This window comes from Panicum virgatum, chromosome 6K, assembly GCF_016808335.1.
Source record: "Panicum virgatum strain AP13 chromosome 6K, P.virgatum_v5, whole genome shotgun sequence".
Lineage (NCBI taxonomy): Eukaryota > Viridiplantae > Streptophyta > Magnoliopsida > Poales > Poaceae > Panicum > Panicum virgatum.
This window is the reverse complement of record NC_053141.1, coordinates 13,357,675-13,382,028: the sequence shown is the minus strand read 5'-3', so window position 1 is coordinate 13,382,028 and position 24,354 is coordinate 13,357,675. Positions and strand designations below refer to the sequence as shown.

The following is a 24,354-nucleotide window of genomic DNA, read 5'->3' as shown; positions in this document are numbered from 1 at the left end:
TTGTTAGCATGGCCAATATGAAGTTCAGCTTGGTTGTCAGAAAACTTACAAGAACATTACCCTGTAAGTGACTGCAAATTCACTCCGGCCAATCTCTTGCTGACGAGAAAATTTACCAGTGATCAACGATAAAAGTTGATGCGATAGTATACCCGGCTTCTTGGCTCCCTTCAGTATGCACTCAAGTTCATTAAATTCCATATATAACAAATTTCCCTGTGCTCCAGCTCCGTCTGTCTCTGTTTCAAGCAACATCTCGATTATACGTCCCGTATCTGGCCTTTTGTCGGGGTCATAAGCTGTGCAAGCTCTGCTTATCTCAGCGCATACTCTTACTTGTTCCAATAAGATCAGGTCTGCCGAGGACGTATGCAATAATCCCTTCTTCCAGCTTTCAAGTAGCTACAAAACAGCAACACTTGGGATTAGAGAGGAGAGTATATACGAGACACATATCGACGCTAGTGTGCAAACCTTGAACGTCAGTTCATCCATCACCATCAAGGCATGGCAACATGTAGGTGAGCCAACAGTTTCTATTGAGACGTTAATAACACCTTGCTAAATTGCACGCTTGAGTTAAATTGCATTTGTCTTCTGGAGCTGTTGCTTTCTTCTTTATTTTCATTTCTCCTAATTTTAGTGCAATTATCTCTTTATAAACACTTTGTTGTCTATTATCCTGCGTTAATTCTATCTTCAAGAAACAGAATTAGGCCAGATTATTCTTACCAGATCATTAGCAAAGCGTTTCTTCTTTCCTGTCAGTATCTCGGTGATTACAATCCCAAGACTATATATGTCAATCTTGTACGAGACAACTCCATCAGACAAGAAGTATTCCGGTGCTATATATCTGGTGCAAAAAAAAAGTAGCATATTATGATTGATTATGTGCGAAAGAAATGCAGATAATTCTTATCTAACCAATGAAAACGAAAAGCCATGAAGAGGCCAGCCTCAGCTTACCGTGTTCCAATTTTCTTTCGTATAAGAGTCGTCTTTTGGCATTCGGCAAAGACCCTCGGTAGACAGAAATCAGCAATTTTTGGTACCATATTATCATCCAGCAGTATATTGGTAGAGTTGAGATCCATGTGAACAATATGGTTTCCATGAAGATAGTGCAAGCCATCACAAATTCCCTTGATTATTTGATACCGCAGTCTCCATTCAAGTCCACAAGATGCATCTGGGGCAACAGAAATGTTTCATTTTGGGTTGTGATAGTTGTTTTTTTTTCATCATTAGTTAAACTAAAGGATGAAAAATAAAAGAAAATAGCTTCTCAAAAGGAAATGGAGTTCCAGTTCTACACTTATGTAGGTAACACCAAATTTATCTTGCCATACCCGAAACATATCGATCAAGGCTCCCGTTGCTTAAATATTCGAAACAGAGCAGCCTTTCCCGTATGTCAGCCATGACGAGTTCTCCCAGATGTTCTGTCACCGTTTCTTCGGTATTACTACAGTAGCCTAGAAACTGTACTATATTTTTGTGCTGAGTCAACATCATGGTTTTAATTTGATTCTGAAACATCTTATCATTAAAGCCAATGGTCATCAATAGCCTCATAACAGCAACACTCCGCTGTCGCATGAGACCCTGTATAAATCCACTCGGTACTTGTTAGCACATCAAGTTCAGCTTTGCTGCTGTGAAAGAAACTTCAAGGAACATAACGGTACAAAGGAAAACAAAAGAACATTACCCTGAATAAGCGTCCAAATCTAGTCTGACCAATTTCTCGCTTTTCAGAAAAGTTTTCAGTAATGCACTGTAAAAGTTGAAATGGTACTCTGCCCGGCTTCTTGCTTCCCTCAAGTAAGCATTCTGGGACAATAAGTTCCGCAAATACAGTATCCACCCTGAGTAAACAATGTACGTAAAGTATATTTCAAAATTAGGCTATTGGTAAACTAACTTTGCTTCGTATTAGTCAGAAGAGACGGGAACTGGACTTCACATGGTTTCAGCGCAAATATTTATAGATATTGGTGGAGACCCGTTAGTTATTTTTTTATAAATATAATATGATATATATTAGAGCAGCAGTTTTACAGATAGGCCCTCAATAGAGATGCCAACAATCCACTCCTCAAGAGAGACGCACGCCATCACGTGTCGTGGATCCGGCGATAGAGAAGACCACGCTTTAGGGCAAGTACATTGGTGTCGTCTTAACGGTGGTCTCATGCAATGATATGTAATCTTGAGACGACCTACCAGACAACTTCTACAATAGCTTATCTTTTTAGTCGTCTCATAGTTATACCATACCCATTGATTTGTGGATGAAATAAAGAAATAGTTTGAGTTGCATGACAACAACTCGTATAATGGTGGGACGACCTAAATTTCAGCCTATAAGACAGTTGTTTCGCGAGGCAACTACCTCTTTCTGTCACCTTTCTCTCTCTCTCTCCTCCACATCAACAAAAATCCTATATGGCATTGCATGAGACGACCTCTGAAACCGCTAACTTGTAGCAATGTACCTGCCCTTAGTTATGTGTCAGGAGCAGTTCTACTTGGGACAAGGTGTAGAAATGTACATTCAATAATTTCTACAAAACTCGAGTGTACCCTCCATACTCGTAAAGGAAGTCATTTAGGATAAGATTTGAGTCAAATCTTGGAAATATAAATTATGAATAACTTTCAAGTTGTTGAATTTGAAAACGTGAAAATTATATAAATAGATTTTTCTTAAAAAATACTTTCATAAAAGTATACATATATCATTTTTTGATAAATATTTTTATAGAAACAAGAAGTCAAAGTTGTGTTTTGGAGACTGTATCGCTGTCTAAAACGACTTTCTTTATGAGTACGGAGAGAGTATAAGCTATTTATAGACATACATCAGATCGAACTAGTGTATGCAAACACGGATGCACTCAGACGGTCAATCCACCTCTGGGTATGGACACCCGTGCAGCAATAGGTGCAGCTTGTTTTTTTTTTCTCGCACACGCATGAGAGCAACGTATCATTATATTAAGGTTGCAACACTACTACAGAATAGTACATGACAAATACGTTATCACCGCCGGTTCCATTTGGAACCGTTGGTGATAGTTGACATCACCGCCGTGATAAGTGTTGGCGCCTACCAACGTCACGACTAAGTGAACAGCGATGACGCTCGCAGACGCCAAGGGGTAGCAGGTATTTCGTGAACCACGAATAAATCCTCAAGCGTACGGAATACCGCTGCAGCATTTTACCCGGGAGTATACATGGGTGTTATTTATATTTCCGCAGGAAAGACAGCGAATGGAAGTACATATGCTAGTTAATGAACTGTTCTAGATTGGATATTCAATTGCATAAACAGGGATAAGATAAATAACATGGTAGGAGGTAGTGTGACACACACATAAACTACCCTAAATGATAAAAGAATAAAAACACTAGCAGGGAGAAAGACAGAAGTTAGAGCTCGATGGTTGATGGATAAGTCTTTGCTGTTGCTCTTTGTGGTCCCTTGTACCCCTGCAGCATCTTGTAGTCCTTAGCATCTTGGACTGCGGCATCTTGGACTGCAGGACAGCAGTTAGTGTCCTCTCTAGGACAGCAGTTATACTAGTGTTAGACTAGCATTATTGGCTTCGTTTGCTGCCCAGCAGCCTGCTGTATATATATGTGGTCACCCCTCCCGTTGGAAGGCATGGCATTGTGAGTGTGAATGAAGAAAAACCCAGAAAACTTCCCCAACTTGAGTGTCATCCTCTCAGCTCAATGAGAGTGAAAATTGAGCTTCTAACATCTGGTATCAGAGTCGTACTTTCCTGTAGGTTGGATATCTCTTGCTCCTCCCCTTCCCAAGCCGCTGTAGCAGCCCAGCCACCACCACCAGCAGCTAGCGCAGCAGCAGTTGCACCAGCCACTGCAGCAGCAGCAGCTGCACCAGCCACTGCAGCAGCAGCTGCTGCACCAGCCGCTGCAACAGCAGCAGCAGCTCCGGCTGCCTCTTCTTCCCCGTTCCCTTCCCCCTCTCCACGCAACAGCCCCTTAGAGGCGCGCCATGTCCGACGCACCGTCTCAGCGCTCGGTCGCCTCGAGCGCACGGCGCCAGCGAGACGCCGAGCTCGCCGCGGCAGAGGAGCGCAGGCGAGCGACGGCTCAAGCCGCTGCAGCAGCGGCGAGGGCGGTCAGGCTGGCTGCAGCGGAGCTGGCAGCGGCCAGGGCGGAGGTGGAAGCAGAGGAGGCGGAGGATGCAGCGCGTGCGGCGGAGGTCGAGGTTGAGACCTTGCGCGGCAGCCTCAGCGGCTCCATCGCCGGCGACGCCACTGCCGACGAGGACCTTGAGGAGTTGGAGAGGGAGAGAGCGCCGGAGCGGACCACGCGGTGGGCAGCAGCCCACCCCGGCGGCGGCGGCCTGGACGGCGGCGCGCCCGGCGGCGGTCCAGGGGCCCGCGCGCCTGGCGGCGGCCTGGACGGCGGGGCGCCCGGCGACGGTCCAGGGGGCCGCGCACCCAGCGGCGGCCGCCGCGCCCCTGGCGGCGGCGCGCAGGGCGGAGGCGGCGCTCCTGGATGGGGTGCGCGCGGCGGTGCCCCCGGCTACCACGGCCTCCAGGCGGTGATTAGGGACGTCGGTCCCGGCGGTGGGTGGCCCACCCTCACCAAGACCAACTACGTCGAGTGGGCCGCAGTCATGGAGTTGAAGCTCTAGGTGCGGCACATGTGGGAGGCAGTCCGGTACGGCGACGTCGGCAACGATGAGGATCGACGGGCGCTGGATGCTCTCATCGCAGCAGCCCCGCCCGAGATTCAGTTCACGCTTTCCAAGAAGCGAACTGCCAAGGAGGCCTGGGACTCCATCGCTGCGGCACGTATCGGCAGCGACCGCGCCCGCAAGACCACTCTCCAGGCACTTCACAAGGAGTGGGAGAACCTGGCCTTCAAGCCAGGTGAGGATGTTGATGACTTCGCCCTCCGTCTCAACACTCTGCTGCAGAAGGTGGTGCAGTTCGGCGACGACACCTACGACGAGGAGAGAGCCGTCGAGAAGCTCTTCCGCTGCGTCCCTGAGAGGTACAGGCAGACCGCTCGCTCGATCGAGTCTCTGTTGGACCTCTCCACCATGACGATCGAGGAGGCGATAGGTCGCCTCAAGGTCGTCGACAGCGACGAGCCACAGCCTCCCTCGGGAGGCATCTCCATCGGTGGGAAGCTCCACCTCACTCAGGAGCAGTGGGAGGCTCGGCGCGGTGACAGGAGGAGGGGGGAGCCCTCTTCCTCGACTGGTGGCCGCAAGCGCGGCAAGCCGCGAAAGGGGCGCGGAGGTGCCCAAGCCGGGGCACGAGGGCGCGCCGAGGGTGGCGCCCGCGGAGATGCTCAGGGCGGCGCCGCTGACAGGCCCAAGGCGGCACGAGACGACGCCTGCCACAATTGTGGCAGGCCCGGCCACTGGGCCAGGGACTGCCCGCAGCGGAGGCGTGGGGGCCAAGCCCACGTCGCGGAGGCCCAGCCGGATGACGAGCCGGCTCTGTTCCTACTCCACGAGGACATGGAGCCGCACCCGGCGGCACCGCCTGTCACCGCTCTACTCCACCTCGACGAGCCGCGTGCCCGAGTTCTCCTCGGCAACGGCTCCGACGACGACAAGGTCGATGGCTGGTACCTCGACTCCGGCGCCACGCACCACATGACCGGGCGGCGGGAGTTCTTCTCCGACCTGGACGTCGACGTAGGTGGCTCCGTCAGGTTCGGGGACTCCTCCGCCGTGGAGATCAAGGGTGTGGGCTCCGTGATCTTCACCGCCAAGTCCGAAGAGCACCGGATGCTCACCGGAGTCTACTACATCCCGGCGCTGCGGAACTCCATCAGCCTTGGGCAGCTCGATGAGAGCGGCTCCCGTGTGGTGATCGACAGCGGGGTCCTCCGCATCTGGGACCACCGTCGCCAGCTTCTCGCCAGGGTGGTTCGAGGGAAGAACCGCCTCTACATCCTCCATGTCGGGGTGGCCCAGCCTCTTTGTCTTGCAGCTCGCAGGGACGACGAGGCATGGCAGTGGCACGAGCGCTTTGGGCACCTCCACTTTGAGGCCCTGAAGCGGCTCGGCGCCAAGGAGATGGTGCGAGGCCTCCCGTGCCTTGACCACGTGGAGCAGCTCTGCGACGTCTGCGTGCTGACGAAGCAGAGACGGCACTCCTTCCCCCAGCAGGCGAGCTTCCGAGCCAAAGAGCGGCTCGAGCTCGTACACGGGGACTTGTGTGGCCCGGTGACACCAGTCACACTAGGAGGACGGCACTACTTCCTGCTGCTCGTCGGCGACCTCTCCCACTTCATGTGGGTGATGATCCTCGGCAGCAAGGGAGAGGCTGCAGACGCCATCAGGCGTGCTCAGGCTGCTGCGGAGGCGGAGAGCGGCCGCAAGTTGCGCGTGCTGCGCACCGACAACGGCGGCGAGTTCACGGCGGCCGAGTTCGCGGCGTACTGCGTGGATGAGGGCATCCAGCGCCACTACTCCGCGTCGTACAGCCCGCAGCAGAACGACGTCGTCGAGCGGCGCAACCAGACGGTTGTGGGGATGGCCCGGGCCCTCCTCAAGCAGAGGGGGATGCCGGCTGTCTTCTGGGGAGAGGCGGTGGTGACGGCCGTCTACATCCTCAACTGCTCGCCCACCAAGGCACTCGACGGCATGACGCCGTATGAGGCTTGGCATGGGCGCAAGCCGGCGGTCTCCCACCTGCGGGTCTTCGGCTGCCTCGCGTTCGCCAAGGAGCTTGGCCACATCGGCAAGCTCGACGACAGGAGCACTCCGGGAGTGTTCATCGGCTACGCGGAGGGTTCGAAGGCCTACCGCATACTCGACCCGGAGACACAGCGTGTGCGCACGGCGCGCGACGTTGTGTTCGACGAAGGGCGAGGATGGGCGTGGGACAAGGCGGTGGACGACGGCTCGGCTCCGACGTACGACGACTTCACCGTCGAGTACGTCCACTTCGAGGGAGCTGGGGAGTAGGCAGCTCTTCTTCGCCGAGCGTGCCTACACCGGTCCCCGAGCCTCCACCGACTCCGGCGCCCGCCACACCGGCGGCACCACGCCCTTCAGCTACGACTCCGGCTGCGCCGAGTTCCTCGGCTGCACCACCACAGCCGGCGACGCCGCGCACTCCAGTACCGATAGCCACTCCTCCGGGCCCGTTTACTTCGACACCTGCTCGTGCTGAGCACAGTCCGGTGGAGTTCGCTACTCCGCTCTCTCACGACGAGGAGCGCGTCGACGCGTACCATGATGGCGAGCCGTTGCGGTACCGTACGATGGAGGACCTTCTCGGTGATCAGCCGGTGCCGGGACTGGTGCCTCACGATCTGGAGGCACAGTTGCACCTCGCGTGCGACGACGGCGAGCCTCGGTCTTTCGCAGAGGCCGAGGGACACGCGGCATGGCGTGCCGCGATGCAGTCGGAGATGGACGCGGTTGAGAAGAACCGCACTTGGGAGCTTGCTGATCTCCCTCGCGGTCACCGCGCGATCACCCTTAAGTGGGTGTTCAAGCTGAAGAGGGATGAGGCCGGCACCGTCGTCAAGCACAAGGCTCGCCTGGTGGCACGAGGTTTCGTGCAGCAGGAGGGAGTCGACTTCGACGATGCCTTCGCTCCCGTGGCACGGATGGAGTCCGTGCGACTCCTTGCGCTAGCTGCCCAGGAGGGCTGGCGTGTCCATCACATGGACGTCAAGTCGGCGTTTCTCAATGGCAACTTGAAGGAGGAGGTCTACGTGCACCAGCCGCCGGGGTTTGCAATCCCCGGCAAGGAGGGTAAGGTGCTACGTCTGCGCAAGGCCCTCTATGGCTTGCGGCAGGCCCCAAGGGCGTGGAACGCCAAGCTGGACTCCATGCTCAAGGGGATGGGCTTCGAGCAAAGCCCGCACGAGGCGGCCATCTACCGGCGGGGCAAAGGAGGCAATGCCCTGCTGGTGGGTGTCTACGTCGACGACTTGGTGATCACCGGCACTAAGGATGCGGAGGTGGTGATGTTCAAGGAGGAGATGAAGGTCACCTTCCAGATGAGCGACCTGGGGCCTCTCTCCTTCTACCTGGGGATTGAGGTGCACCAGGACGACTCCGGGATCACACTTCGACAGACCGCCTACGCCAAGCGCGTCGTCGAGCTCGCTGGGCTCACCGACTGCAACCCAGCTCTCACTCCGATGGAGGAGAGGCTGAAGCTGAGCCGTGACAGCACGGCGGAGGAGGTGGACGCTACTCAGTACCGGCGTCTTGTGGGGAGCCTCCGCTACCTCGCCCACACACGGCCGGACTTGGCGTTCTCCGTCGGCTACGTCAGTCGGTTCATGCAGCGACCGACGACGGAGCACCAGCAGGCCGTGAAGAGGATCATCCGCTATGTTGCGGGGACTCTCGACCACGGTCTCCACTACCCGAGGTGCCCTGGGGCGGCACACTTCGTCGGGTACAGCGACAGCGACCACGCTGGCGACATCGACACCAGCAAGAGTACGAGCGGGATCCTCTTCTTCCTCGGCGAGTGCCTCGTTAGCTGGCAGTCGGTCAAGCAGCAGGTGGTGGCCTTGTCCAGCTGCGAGGCCGAGTACATAGCGGCCTCAACCGTGTCGACTCAGGCGCTCTGGCTCGCTCGACTGCTTGGTGATCTACTCGGCAGAGACACTGGAGCAGTGGAGCTCAGGGTGGACAGCAAGTCCGCTCTGGCCTTGGCGAAGAACCCCGTTTTCCACGAACGGAGCAAGCACATCCGGGTGAGGTATCACTTCATCCGAGGCTGCTTGGAGGAAGGAAGCATCAAGGCGAGCTACATCAACACCAAGGATTAGCTTGCGGATCTGCTCACCAAGCCCCTTGGGAGGATCAAGTTCCTTGAGCTTTGCTCCAGGACTGGGATGGTCCAATCTTCCCACAAGACGACGCACAAGACTTAGGGGAGAATGATGGATAAGTCTTTGCTGTTGGTCTTTGTGGTCCCTTGTACCCCTGCAGCATCTTGTAGTCCTTAGCATCTTGGACTGCAGCATCTTGGACTGCAGGACAGCAGTTAGTGTCCTCTCTAGGACAGCAGTTATACTAGTGTTAAACTAGCATTATTGGCTTCGTTTGCTGCCCAGCAGCCTGCTGTATATATATGTGGCCACCCCTCCCGTTGGAAGGCATGGCATTGTGAGTGTGAATGAAGAAAAACCCAGAAAACTTCCCCAACTTGAGTGTCATCCTCTCAGCTCAATGAGAGTGAAAATTGAGCTTCTAACAATGGTTAGATCAACAGAAGATTAAACTGATATAACTGGGAGACCGCTCCTATAGCTGACGGGAGAAGCCTGACCAACTATGCGGCTTTATGTACCTCCTACCCCCAATCCGAACGTGGAGGATTACTGGGCACGGACAGGGCTGTCACCACCTGCCGGCTACCTCTACAAACTGTGAGAAAGGGCGACATTCAGCAACACTTAACTAGTCTAGACACCACGTCTACATTAGCAAGCAATACTCTAGCATCCCGCGCGGAGCCCCCACCCTCTGGATGGAGAGACATCACATTAAAGCAAACATACGAATATTAGAGCAGTTGCCAGAGTTCTAAAGCCAATATATTAACCATCGCAAGTACAGGGCGATCATGCAATGCAAACATCGAATGATAACGCAACCAGATCACGAAGTATATATCCGATAACTCAGAATATACTTCAAGCAGATATCGGTAATCATAGTCTAATTTTATAACAAATGACCGAGAATTACAAGAGAGAACTAGAGATGAACCCAAACCAGACGATGAGGATAAAAATAATGGATACCCCTAACACCATTCACCCAAATGGTTAACCTAGGTGACGACGCAAGGAGGTACAGAATAGTAAGACTCAGGCCCAGCTATCCGGGACGGCCCAACATGGAGGAAACGGCCCACTTCCTTGACCAAGAGTACCGCCTCACCCGACCCCCGACCCTCGCGGGAGGAGGCCCGCCGTGGCCGACCTTTGCGAGGGAGTTCCGCCTCGCCCGACCCTCGCGAAGGAGTTCCGCCTCGCCCAACCCTCGAAAGGGGGCCGCCGCCTTCCCCGGAGGGGCCCACTCGGCCCGCAGCGACAGGACTCCAAGAAACGGGCAGCGCCCCCGGTCAAAAAGTGGTCACCGGACGTGGCCCCAGGAAGCCATGGACATGGCCGTCCCACGTCCCTGTACGGGGCACAGTGGGCGACGGGACAGCCCGCGCCGCTCGGGCGGAGACGTGGCTTGCCCACTCCGCCTGACGCCATCAACAGTGGATATTCAGACGTGCGCCGCGTCGAGACGTGACAGGTCGTCATGTCCCACAGTGGAGGACGTGGCGGCGAGGCGGGAATCCCGCGCCCCCATGCCGCTACGGTTGATCCAGTACCAGTACAGAAGACAAAGCGCTTCAACAGTTTAGTCAAGATAGGTCAACGGGACCCACGTAGGGTATGGGTCAGATGGTAGGTAGGGATCGGGATTCGCCCGACCCTCACACCTTTCTTCTCCCTTTGTGTAAACGCTCACCACTTGGACTATAAAAGTGGGGAACGTACCCCTCGCAGGGCATCCGCTCAACACACTCACGAACACACATGTACCCACACTCACTCACGAACCAGAGACTTGGGACCCTCGCTCCCTCTCTCGCCCGTTTGTAACCCCTACTGCAAACTTGAATGCAAGAGCATGAGAGCTCGAACTGAACGTAGGGACATTCCGCCCGAACCAGTATAAATCTTGTGTCCACTCCTTGCATTACCATCCGATCCTGTGACACATACAAATTTACTAGCCGGTGATTTCGGAACACCGACACCAGAACTCCCGAGCAACTCCGGAGACTAGATGACTCCTAGACTTCTCCTAAACTCCACTAACCTATAGACTAAGCAAGAGAGCTCCTTGAGGAGTGTGAGAGGTGTGGGGTGTGTGTGTCATATTCTCACCCCCTCCCCTTGTATTTATAGGAGGGAGCCACGGCCGAGCAGCAGCTCTTCCTCGCAGAACCGACATAAGGAGCCAATGTGACATCTCCCAGTGCCACCAACCGCCCCCAGCTTCGGCTGGTGGGTTGTTCTAGATCTCCTGTTGTCCAAAAGTTGAGGTAGGGCCTGTCCTAACTGGATTTGACTTGGTTCTTGGGCTACACTTGGTCCATTTGAGCCTGAATCTACGCTCTGATTTTATCTGTGATTTTATGTCGGGCCCAAGTGTGCTTGCAACCTGCATATTAGCTTAAAAGCACATCTTGCAATTTTCTAGAGGTAAAGTGTGATTAGGGGGTTTATTTGAGTAAAGATGCGTGCAAGGAATGCAAACTCTTATAATTTTCTAATCAAGTTGACGCCTAGAAATGGTCATTAGTGAGTATCAACACTAGGCTCGATGGCCATCACCGCTGGGTTGTAACACGAACCAATGATGATAGGTAGCCAACACCGCCAGATCGTAACACAACCTGGCAGTGATACCCTCACCACTCATTTATTACCGACTCACTCCTCTTGTCTCCTATGCCGTATCCTTCTCTCTCCCACGCCGCTCCTCTTCTGCCCACAGCTCCTTCCCTCTCCTCCCCGCCTCCCTCTCTTCCCATCCCCTCTTCTTCTCGTCCTTCCTCCTCTTGATTCCCCGGCCCTCTCCTCCACTACCTCCCTCCTAGACCCTCCCTCCCTTTGTTGCTCAGTGTGCCAAGCGCCACGAGGGGCAGCAGGGCATGCGGTTCTACGGCGAGTGGGGCAAGCTGCCGCCGGCGCGGAGCTTCCCCTCCCCCACACGAGCGGGGAGGCGTTTAGCGGCGGCACCTGGGGCCCATACGCCGGCTGGTGGAATGGCCACGCGAGCGGGGAGGCGTGGAGCTGCGGCAAGCCAACAGCGGCGTGGAGATGTGGGCGGAGCGGCGCCGCGAGCGGTGCAGAGGCGCGACGAGGCGGAGACGCGATGTGGGGTAGCAACATGAGTGATGCAGCAGCAGCGGGGCTTTCGCCCTACCTTTTTTTTCTTGTTTGGTGGCAAGAGCAATATTTTGAACCGGCATAAATCCAACGCTCCCCTAAACCGGTAGTGATGACTATTTTGAATTGACAGTGATGGGGTGCTGGAGTAGTGCAGTTTTGCATTGAGATGGAAAAGCACTTGAAAAAGATTAATAGTAATAATTTGGTTGCTTTGCTAGAGTTCAAATCACTACTATAGAATCTGCCATTGCAAAACCCCATCACCATGGATGGTGATAGGTTCGATGAGCATCACCATCAGCTCGCATTGCAACCCGGCAGTGATGCAAACATCACTCTTATTACTTTTTCCTCTCCATCTCACTCTCACTCCTCTCATTCCTATCCATCTACTCTCTCACGCTGCTGCTCTTATCCCCTGCCTCCCCTCGACCCTTCCCAACCCCCACTACCCTTTCCCTCATCTCCCCAACCGCCCTCCCCCGCCACCACTCCCTTGCCTCCCCTCCCCTCCCCCGCCGCCACCTCCCACACCGCACCTCACTTCCCCCACCACCTCTCCCCTATTGTGCGAAGCCACCCCTACCTACCCCCGCCAGCCCCTCCCTTCCCCATCTCCCGATGGAGGGGTGGCGGTGGTGGCAGCAGCAAAACGGAGCCACCATAGCGAGTAGGGTGGCAGCGCGAAGCCGTGGTTAGCAGGTTGGCGGGAACCAAGGCATAGCCTATTTTTATTTTTACTTTTTCTTTTAAAAAAGGGCATCACTGCCGATCCTGATCTGACGGATCTAGAAAATCGACGGTGCTGGCATTTTTAACCTGGCAGTGATGGGGGTGCTCTGTAATAGTGAATAGAGTTGACCAAGCCCATCTCAATGTAACTCCATCTTTGTTTTCTATGTCTTTAAATAACAAGCAAAGGAGATATGTTTTGAGATGCAAACTTAATCTTTATCGTTAACCTCAATTGAATTATCATCCGAAAAATACTGCAGAACTATCGTAACACAATCTAATCCTAAACCAAACTCTAATGCCTTAGTTAAATAAGGCTATATTATTGAGGAACGAAAATGCATAGTTAAATGATGGCATTTACGTAGGAATCCCTATAATCCACTCAGTTTCTAGATTCAATTCCATGTCCTCGCTTTTGTGATGGTATTCCCCAAAATGATGAGCTCTTTTGCAATTGTATATTCATACTACCTTTAATATCCACGTCATTCAGAAATGCGATAGGTCAGAAATAATAATAATGACTCCCATTTGTGTGTACCTCGAATGTTCCCGAAGAGTCAGTATTGGCAGCGCTCTGAATCTCTGTACAACCTGCAACTCAGAGTGCAAACATTCTCCTAATGTATTTTCATGTAACATATAAAACACAAGAAAGAGAGAGCAAAATATATGTATTATGTGATTTGTACTAGCAGTATAGCGTGATCAATATTAATTTGTACGGCTGAGCCGCAAATTAAACCATGCATTTGTTAGTTTTTTGAACTGATTAGCCGTTACCCATTACTACTTTGGAGGTATGACCATCCATGTTTTAGTGGTCCAAAGTGAGAGGGCATAAGCTTCCATAATGGGGCGTAGCGGTGCAGGGGCACTTGGGCCAAGTGGTGTTTTGGTTGTTGGTGTTGTCTCTGTTACAGCTCCACGTTGAGGCTTGAGAAGACCAGGATGGCGCTGTGAGTTGCGGTCCTGAAGCCGGAGGGGAGGTTGCAACTTGCAAAAGTACCGGAAGCGATGGCGGCACATTTTTTATAAGCACACATTCTAGCACCAGCAATTCCATACTGGCGGTAGGCATGATGTTGGAATTTATCAATAATTCAATGAAAAGGAATTAAAGCCCACTACTAATGCTATGGAGTCCTGAGGAGATAAATGTTGGTAATAGAGAAGAGTGATGACTGGGTTGTAATTGGTGATTAAAAGAGGATTGATGGTACAAATTGATGGCCATTGTTGCACCTAGAGGTGTCCAGGTTCATCCTCCCTTCCTCTAGGATCAACCATATATGGAGACCAGCCCCCTCTCATTCGAACACACCTCAAGCACTCTCTTAGGTACTCCTGCTAAGAAGACATCTCCCTTTTCCCTCTGTTGCTTTCTGCATTCCCATCGCTAGCACTGCGCGCACAGTTCTAGCGAGAGCAGGCCTCCAGAACCTCTACACGCTGAAGATCCTGCTCGGAATAGCGGGCAATTAGGTTTTTGGGGAGCATCTTGACGCGACTGCTCGCTCCTTGAATGACTACGTCGTCTACATCCTGGTAGCGTGAACGACTACTTCATCTACTTCCTGGTGGCCGTTCGTGGGACTGCACTGCGAACCACTTCTTGCATCAATTTTGTACGGCTACATCAAACAAGGCCAGTCGAATAGTATGACTATTCCAGCTACTAATGACGGAACTAGTGCCTCCGGCATTAGTCCCATCTCGGGGTACATTCTAAACCATCTGTGGTTTATTATCTTGTTCATGTTTTTCAGTGATATTAACATGAACATATTTTGTCATCACGGGATCACTAAGTTATGTCATGGAATTGTTAATAATATTTAAAATTAAAATATACCAAAATCTGCCTATTTTTCTAACAATTCAAAAACCTGATCGTGTTAATAGGCTTTTGGTAGCTAGCTTCGCTGTAACAATCAAACCACCTCCTTTTGATGGTTCCAACTGCAAATGTTGGCATGAGCGGCTTATATTGTGGTCGACATCGATGAGATTGATGCATGTAATAGAGGGGAAGCCCAAACAGTTCACTCCGGAAGGAGGGAGTGCATTCGATGCTTCTAATAACCTCTTTCGATGCTGCCTCATAAGTGTTCTAATTGAAAATTTTGTGGACACATATATGACTCACGACTGAGAAGGATATGTGGGATATTGTTGAGGCTCAATATGGAGTTTCTGATGCTGGCAGTGAATTGTATATCATGAAATAGTTCCTTGAGTATAGGATGATTGAAGATCGTTCTGTGGTAGAACAAGCCCTTGAAATACATACGCTAGCAAAAGATCTCAAAAATTGTAACAAAGAGACTCCATATGTGTTACCCAACAAGTTTGTGGCCGGATGTATTATCTTTAAGTTGCCACCTTCTTGGAGGGATTTTGCTACTTCACTAAAACACAAGAGACAAAAGTTCACCAACGATGGACTCATTGGGACTCTTGATGTTGAAGAGAAGGCGAGAGCAAAAGATACACGTCGAAAAGGAATTGTTGGAGCTTCCAGCGCCAACTTTGTTCAGAAAAACAATTCCCACAAGAATAAGAAGCCACCGCAGAACCAAACAAAGGCTAAGCAGACAACCATGTTCAAGAAGAAGAGAGCTTGCTTTGTGTGTGACAGTCCGGATCACTTTGCTGCTAAGTGTATGAATCGCAAAGGCAAGAAATCAGCCAACATGGTAATTAGCGAGACTAGAGGAACATCGGGGTACGGTAATTTATTACCTACAGTTCTTTTAGTATTTTGTTCACCCAAGTGGTAGATTGACACTGGGGCTAATATTCATGTGTGTGCAGTTCTTTGTTTTTTTCTTACTAGGTCGGAAGGACTTGCTCCTTGTTGATGGAGAACGGATCACATGCGTATGTTTTTGGTGTTGGTACGGTAAATCTGAAGCCTACTTCGGAGAAGACCGTGCAGTTGAAGAATGTGCATCAAGAAGAATCCAGTCAGCGGCTCTCTACTGTGTAGAGATGGTTATAAATTAGTCTTTGAGTTCAATAAATATATTTTATCTAAATTTGGGATGTTTAGTGGGAAAGGTTATGATAGCGGAGGCTTGTTCCGTTTATCTTTATCAGATGATTGTAATAAAGTTGTGAACAATATTATTAATGTTGATGAATCAAATGTTTGGCATTCGAGGCTTTGTCATGTTAATTTTGATTGTATGATGCGGTTGGCTGATTGGTTGATTTAAGTTTAATTCCAAAATGTACCTTTGTCAAAATTCTGTGTCATGTATGTGTTGAATCTAAACAGACTCGCAAGCCACACAAGCTTGCGGAGGCGAGAAACTTGGCACCATTAGAAATAATTCATCCGATTTGTGCGAAATGAATGGCGTGTTGACAAAAGGTGGTAAAAAATATTTCATGACATTAATCGATGACTGCACTAGATTTTGTTACATCTATTTATTGAAGTCAAAAGATGAAGCTTTGCACTACTTTAAAATCCATAAAGCTGAAGTAGAAAACCAACTTGAGAAAAAGATCAAAAGAGTTAGATCATATTGTGGTGGCGAGTACTTCTCAAATCTTTTCACTTCATTCTGCTACGAACATGGTATAATTCATGAGAGGACGCCTCCCTATTCACCTCAGTCAAATTGGGTTGCCGAAAGAAAGAACCGCACTCTAACTGATTTGGTTAATGCCATATTAGATACTGCGAGACTTTTCAAGGTATGTTGGGGAGAGGATATATTGACTCCATGTCATGTCCTAAACCGTGTTCCTACAAAGAATAAAGCGATAACACCATTCGAGAAATGGGAGAAGAAAAGGCCAATACTTTCATACTAATGAACATGGGGTTGTTTAGCAAAGGTCAGTGTGCCAATAACGAAGAAACATACGCTTAGACCTAAAACTATGGATTGTGTCTTTGTAGGTTATGTTATTCACAGTGTTGGTTATAGATTTTTAATAGTTAAATCTGGAGTACCTGACATGCATGTTGGTACAATTATGGAGTCCAGAGATGCTATATTTTTTTAAAATATTTTTTCATGAGAGACTAAACAAGTTCATCTAGGCAAGAGTTTATGAAGGACGATAGCTCTATTGAGCCGATAGAACACAATGAACCTACACTTGTAGAAAATTCTGAGGAGTATAACAATGAGGCTCCTAGAAAGAGCAAGTAACAAAGGACTTCAAAGTCTTTTGGTGATGACTTCATTGTATACTTTGTGGATGATACACCTAGAACCATTGAAGAGACATATTCATCTCCTGATGCTGAGTATTGGAAGGAAGCAGTGAGAAGTTAGATGGATTCTATTATGTCTAATGGTATCTAGGAGGTTGTTGAACGTCCTTATGGGTGCAAACCTGTAGGATGCAAATGGGTGTTCAAGAAAAAGCATAGGCCTGATGGTACTATTGAAAAGTACAAGGCTGGGCTTGTGGCCAAAGGTTATACCCAAAAAGAAAAAGATTTCTTTGACACTTACTCACCTGTTGCCCGGTTGACCACAATTCGAGTGTTACTTTTGGCAACCTCTTATGGTCTACTCATCCATCAAATGGACATTAAGACAGCTTTCCTTAATGGAGAGTTGGAGGAGGAGATCTATATGGATCAGTCAGATGAATTTGTATCAAAAGGTCAAGAGGGAATGGTGTGTAAGTTGCTGAAATCTTTATATGGTCTCAAGCAAGCGCCTAGGCAGTGGCATGAAAAGTTTGACAGAACTTTAACATCTGCTGGCTTTGTTGTGAACGAAGCTAACAAATGTGTGTACTATCGCTTTGGTAGTGTTGAAGGACTGATTCTGTGCTTGTATGTGGATGACATACTGATCTTTGGGACAAGTCTTAATGTGATTAAAGAAGTTAAAGATTTTTTGTCTCAAAGTTTTGAGATGAAAGATCTAGGAGAAGCCGATGTTATCCTTAACATAAAGCTGGTAAAAGAAAAATAGTGGGGTGACTCTTACACAGTCTCAAAATGTGGAGAAGGTTTTAAGTCGCTTTGGTTATAGTGACTATAAACCTGCCTCGACACTATACGATGCCAGTGTGATTTTGAAGAAGAACAAAAGGATAATGAGGGATCAGCTGAGATATTCTCAGATTATTGGTTCGTTGATGTATATAGCTAGTGCAACAAGGCCTGACATCTCATATGCTGTGAGCAAATTGAGCCTGTTTGTTTCAAACCCGGGAGATGATCATTGGAAGGCTCTTAAAAGAGTTATGCGCTATCTAAAAGATACAATGGATTATGGTATTCACAACACCGAGTACCCTAAGATACTAGAAGGGTATAGTGATTCAAACTAGATTTCTGATGCTGATGAGATAAAAGCCACAAGTGGATATGTATTCGCACTTGAAGGGGGCGCTGTTTCATAGAAGTCTTGCAAGCCGACCATCTTAACGAGGTCAACAATGGAAGCAGAACTCACAGCATTAGATACCGCCACTGCTGAGGCCGAGTGGCTTCGCGAGCTCCTAATGGATTTGCCGATAATTGAAAAACCAATACCGGCTATCCTAATGAATAGTGATAAGCAAACTGTGTTTGTCAAAGTGAACAGCTCAAAGGATAGCATGAAGTCATCAAGGCATGTGAAAAAGCAGTTAAAATCGGTCAGGAAACTGAGAAACTCCGAAGTTATAGCCTTGGACTATGTTCAGACAGCTAAGAACCTGACAGATCAATTCACAAAGGGTCTTTCACGGAATGTAATAGACAATGCATCCTTGGAATTGGGCATGAGACCCATGTGAGTTATTCTATAGCGGTAACTTGTTCTACGTGATCAGAGATCGCGTGAAGTAGGATGGTAAAACAAACTATAGAAGAGAACTTTTGTAAAAGGCTCGTTCCATGTGAAAGGTGCATTTCTCTTCTAAAACTGTATGGCAGGTTGATCTATACATCAATGTGTTTCAAGTGGTTTCTTTTAAACAAATGAGTTTCTTTTTGAAACAAAGATGTTGTCCTACAGAACATCTATGAGAAACACACCTATATGAGTCTGACTACTAGTCAGTGTCTATGAGAAGTGGGTAATCTCTAAAAACTCATGAAAGGCCTAGAGTATGACTTATAAGCTTCAAACAGCGGGGATGCTTATGCAGCCTAGTACCAGTATAGGGCTCTGGTCAAACTTATTTGCACAAGACTAGCAATTCAAGGCATAGTTCATTGTATAGTTGTGAATAAGTGTAGTCTTAGTTCTAGATAGAAGTTCAACTTAACAATGTTTGTCAAATACTGGTATATCAAAGAGGGAATCAGAGCATTTCTAGTGTGGCTTAAAAATTCTTGGTGGGGATTGTTGGAATTTATCAATAATTCAATGGAAAAGAATTAAAGCCTACTACTAATGTTATGGAGTCATGAGAAGATAAATGTTGGTAATAGAGGAGAGTGATGGCTAGGTTGTAATTGGTGATTAAAAGAGGATTGATGACTGGTTAATTGTGCAAATTGATTGTCATTATTGCATCTAGAGGTGTCCAGGTTCATCCCCCTTCCTCTAGGATCAACTATATAAGGAGACCAGCCCCCTCGCATTCGAACACACCTCAAGCACTCTCTTAGGTACTCCTGCTAAGGAGACCTCTCTCTTCTCACTCTGTTGCTTTCTGCATTCCCATCGCTAGCACTGCGCGCACAGTTCTAGCGAGAGCAGGCCTCTGGAACCTCTGGACGCTAAAGATCCTGTGCTCGAAATAGCGGGCAATCAGGTTTTTGGGAAGCGTCTTGACGCGACTGCTCGCTCCTTGAACGACTACGTCTTCAACACCCTAGTGGCGTGAACGACTACTTCGTCTACTTCCTGGTGGTTGTTCGTGGGACTGCACTGTGAACCACTTCCTGCATCAATTTTATACGGCTACATCGAACAAGGCCAACTGATAACGACGCAACTAGTCCCGTCTCGGGTACATTCTAAACCATCTGTGGTTTATTATTTTATTCATGTTTTTTAGTGAGATTAACATGACCACCAGCACATATTTTGTTACTACAGGATCACTAAGTTATGTCATGAAATTGCTAATAATATTTGAAATTAAAATATACCGAAATCTGCCTATTTTTGTAACACATGAAACATATGATTTTTCATGGACTGCATGAATAATACATACGTGGCCGGTGGGCAGGTTGCAGGTCCGCATCGTATGAATAATGCAAGACACTTAATTAGTTAGAGCCAATTGCTTAGGGAAATATATAGAACATTGTGATGTCGTTATGCACTCGTATGCATTGTGCACTATTACAGAGCTGTAATTAAAAGCCGAACATCTAAAGCTAACATGGATGTTTGGCTTCAAATGATATATCGATCATACCTACCTGGTGCAGTGAAGATCCTGGGTCATTTCTCGGTTCATAAATAGGTTTTTTTTTGCGAGGCGGTTCATCAATAGTTGGAAGATCCTTTTCAATTATTATTTCTGTCTCCTTCAGATAATCAATTATCTCACCCGCAGTAGGCCTCTTATGTGGGTCTGTGTCGACACAACGTTGTGCTATTTCAATGCACCTCTTCATTTGTGGGCAGGGTGCATCTATACTCTCATGCCACTGCAAAGTTAAACAACATATATAGCAATGATGAGAGCATGCATATGTTAGTAGGACACGTAAAGCAATTTCCAATATACTTATACATGCCATAAAAGAGAAGTGTTTACTGAGAAGACTCTACAAAGATCCAATTTATTTTAACTGCTGCTTGGCATATGATTTCGAGACTCTTAGATAAACATATGATCCCTAACAATCCCTCTTGTGGTCCTTGTATGTTTGAATTTCTTTTGAATGAAATGACATATTCAAACAAGGTGTCTTGCACACATGATATTTCCTATATATATAATCCCGTTTGAACTAGTAAAAGTTTGTTGTAGAAAAGAAACACTAATAAGGATTGTTAATAAGGATTGTTAAAAATATCCTTACCTTTTCGGGAATACACCCATTATGTCCTGATAATAAATTTATTATGATAACACCCAAACTGAATATATCAGACTTGAATGATATTTGTTGCTTATCAATGAATTCTGGCGCAATGTATCCCCTGCAGGAAATAATCTGGTTTGACTCATTGCGAATGAAACTAATTGATTCCACTTATTTTACTTCAAGAAGGTGGAAAAGGTATTGAACTTACAGTGTTCCAAAAAAAATTTTAGTGACCATCGTGCCCTGCTCTTCACTGATGCACCTTGACACACCAAAATCTGTGATTTTTGGCTCCATGTTGGCACCCAGCAGCACATTAGCAGGTTTGAGATCCAAATGATTTATGCGTTCTTGATGAATATAGTGCAAACCCTGGCAGATTCCCTGAATTATTTTATAACGCACATTCCATTCATATCCATGAGTTTTCTCTGTAGAAGTGAACACTCAAAAGATTAGTGCATTCATTCATGGATATTCGGAAAACAAAATTGTTTATTATGATGGAAACTTTAATAGTCATGATGTTTGAATATGCTAAACACTAGAGATGAATTTAGTTAATTTCTGCTTTATAATGTTTTAGTTGCAGTTTAAGGAATGCTAGTAATATTATCCATGTCGGAGCACCATTGTTCAAGATCAAAATCATAGGTAAATTAGATAATGCAGGGACATGTATTCTACGATCAGGTGCCTGGATAGCTGAAATTGTTGTTACTACTAGTTCCTACTTCTAGTACAAATGGGGAGGAGTTAAGTTGCAAACTTCTTACCTTTAATGTAATGATGAAGGTTTCCATTAGGCACGTACTCAAAGCAGAGCAATCTCTTCTGCACCTCAACTATCCTATGTTTTCCTTCTATTTCCATGATTTCACCTTCTGTATCTGCACAATAGCCTAGAAATCTTACAATATTATGGTGGTTTACCTTCTTTAGACAGATAACTTCATCCAAAAATTGCTTATCAGAAAGATCCTTTGAATGGAAAAGATTCTTCACAGCAACCATCCTGTTTTGAAGTCCACCCTGTTTACCACGCCCTTTTAGCATTTATAGATGAACATTGTCCTCAACTCAAGAAATTGTATGAAAATTAAATATTTGTCAGGCGATTGTCAAGAATGAACTTTACCAGGTAAACCACACCAAACCCACCATCACCTATCTTTACGGCGAAATTTTTGGTTATATATTTAATAGCTGCATACGATATCTTGATGGGCTCCGCACTTGTATCAGTAAATATGCGCTCCAGGTCTTTGACTTCGTTTATTTGATCAACCATGCTTGTAAGTCACTAAATCCTGTTGAACAGGGCCATATCAGTAACAATTTCTTTCTTTCCATGAAAGGGTAAATTATATTGTCTTGATTGGACACAAAGTTCTTAAGCTGAAGTCCGAAAGGGGGCTTAGGAGGGTCTCCATGTGTCCAGCGGCACCACAGCTGGATCCGCCCTGAGTGAGATTCTAGAGGTTGTGACTTAATTTGCCTCAGCCTGTGCTGGCTTTGTTGTATAGGCTAGGAAAGCTTCTTTGTTTTTCTGCGCCTTTGAAACTGTAAAGCTGGTATCCTCATTCCTCGGCATAACACATCTTGCTTTCAGTAAAGCAGGGCCCCAAGAAAGTCTTTGGTCTAAAAGCTATTGTGGAATAATTCTTGTTTAGACATCACTAACCTGGAAATCCTGAAGGGATAGCCGCTCATAGCTTGCACACAGCAAAACTAAGTAGAAGACTGGCCGCAGGCAAGTAGAAACTGGCCCTACGTCCCTACCTCTCTATGGGTGCGTATGAATGAACAAAACCTATCTTCTGAACTATGCGCAAGACTCATTCACTCCTGCTGAGATCCAGATGTGTGTTCCCTCTTCCTTGTCAGCCCATCCCAGCCCCGGGATGAGAAAAATACTTGGACAGAATGAAAATGACATGACTGCAGCTTCACGCGTGGAAAGATGAGACCAGTTATTACCAGCCAACCAGGTCGGAGTCGGGCGATTGTCAATGGTTATCAATAAAGTTTGACCCCTTCGCATAAGCATATCAACAACACGACATCAACGACCCCGCGCTTGGTCGTCGGCTCTGGCAGGTGCGTCAAGTCCAGGGAATGGGTTTATGGCATCTACCAAACGAGATAATGCAACTTCTTATAACTCCAAAAGCTTTTCGCAAGTCACGAGAACAATAGGCAACACTGGAATTTGTTATTTTCAGTTAAACTTATAGTAGGTCAATATACTATGTTGCATCAATATGTGTTTGTCGATACATGAACGTGGAAGATACAAGATTCTTTAATTTGCACAGTGAGGAGTCTAGAAGATAGTATAGAACGGTGATCCTACGAAAAGATCACACCCATAAAATAGCCATTGATTTCTGTGATGAACTAATGATTTAGATAAATCTAAAGAATCCATACCAAATACGACTGATAAATATAGCTAAATTCAGAATTAAAAATTAAACTGGGCGAATAAAAAGTTGCTACTAGAGACACTTCCGATGCTTGCATCGATGTCAGGGCATATTCTAGTGAAATGGGTGGTGATGCGGTGAGAAGCACTGGAGCAGGCCGGTGAGTATTGTCCTCCTTTCCCCTCTAGTCACACAAAGATCCAATCATATAAAAATATCCCAAATCAATTATGAGGTGCAAGGTGCTAGTCTGCTACACCTTGACGCTGCTATCCAGAGAAGCCCCTTGCCCCTTGGCCCTGCACGCTTGCATCTGATTGAAGCGCCGTCGAGCGCCGGATGCTGATGGCGATGGGGAAGATGAGGTGCATCTGGTCTGCAGCCGCTGCAGCTCGACGAGGAGGGTGGGGGTAAGGACAGTGACGTCGTCCGCCATCTCACACTCGCGCTGCCGGTGGCCGGTGGGGGCAGGCCTGGCGTCTGTCGAGATGCGCCGTCACGGGAGATCAGGAGCAGCGGCCTGCGGCTGGAAGCTGGCTGGTGGTCTTGTGCTGCAAAGGGGCTAGGGTTATTGGGGATACGGTAGTGGGCTGGGCCGAAAATATTTGGGCTGTTGGCCAGGCTGGAAGTTCGGGTTTTTTCTAGAATTCGGATACTGGGGTTCTAAACCTGAATTACTCATAATAATTTCGGACACTCAAACTTGCTATTCGAAATATTGATCGGGTTTTTCGGGCTTGGATTTTTCAAGTTCGGACTTGGGTTTCTCGGGTTCAAGGTTCGGATTTCAGGTAACATGCCCAGCCATATGCACAGGCTGTTGCTGCTGCTGGTCGCGCGCTGCCTGGACTAGCGGCTGTGTGCTGCTCGCTCGGTCGGATCGAGCACACCTGCTCGATCGATCTGCCTTCCATGTCCCTGCGCAATAACAAAACAAAAGCAAAAGGAAAGAGCCAAGAACAAAACCGAACCTTCCAATGCTCAATAAACAACGAAACAAGATGAAACTTCATCCATAGATGCGCAATCAAAGGTCCTAAAAGATCCACGAAGAAGCTCGCAAAAGAGTAAGAATTCAACGTGAATCAAACGAAAAAACGAACGCAATCCTACCTTTCTCTGTCCACAAGAGCATCTGACCACTCCACTCTACCTTGCTCTGTCCACAAAATCATAGCAGAGTGCCAACATTGTACTTGGGATTGTAACCAGCATATAATTCTGGGGAATCACATCAAAGATGTTCACAAGGATGCTAGCAACGAAACCCCCCCCCCC

General features: G+C 48.1%; 1 protein-coding gene across 5 annotated transcripts in view; it reads right to left on the bottom strand.

Moving 5' to 3' along the window:
- Positions 1-24,354, bottom strand: part of LOC120711821 — a 69,388-nt gene that overhangs the window by 2,189 nt on the left and 42,845 nt on the right. The window contains exons 1-12 of one of the 5 annotated variants that reach the window (XM_039997482.1): positions 23,336-23,597; positions 21,786-21,957; positions 21,424-21,679; positions 20,856-21,078; positions 20,642-20,762; positions 20,033-20,263; positions 13,226-13,278; positions 1,715-1,871; positions 1,353-1,608; positions 970-1,192; positions 733-856; positions 61-402 (exon numbers count right to left, since the gene is read on the bottom strand). In XM_039997482.1, the coding sequence (XP_039853416.1) occupies positions 61-402; positions 733-856; positions 970-1,192; positions 1,353-1,608; positions 1,715-1,871; positions 13,226-13,278; positions 20,033-20,263; positions 20,642-20,762; positions 20,856-21,078; positions 21,424-21,679; positions 21,786-21,938 (2,139 nt within the window). In that variant the 5' untranslated portion in view covers positions 21,939-21,957; positions 23,336-23,597. Of the gene's footprint in view, positions 1-60; positions 403-732; positions 857-969; positions 1,193-1,352; positions 1,609-1,714; positions 1,872-13,225; positions 13,279-20,032; positions 20,264-20,641; positions 20,763-20,855; positions 21,079-21,423; positions 21,680-21,785; positions 21,958-22,331; positions 22,606-22,627; positions 23,290-23,335; positions 23,598-24,354 lie in introns of those variants that run through there. The other 4 variants (XM_039997480.1, XM_039997479.1, XM_039997483.1 and 1 more) reach the window with 4 other exon arrangements.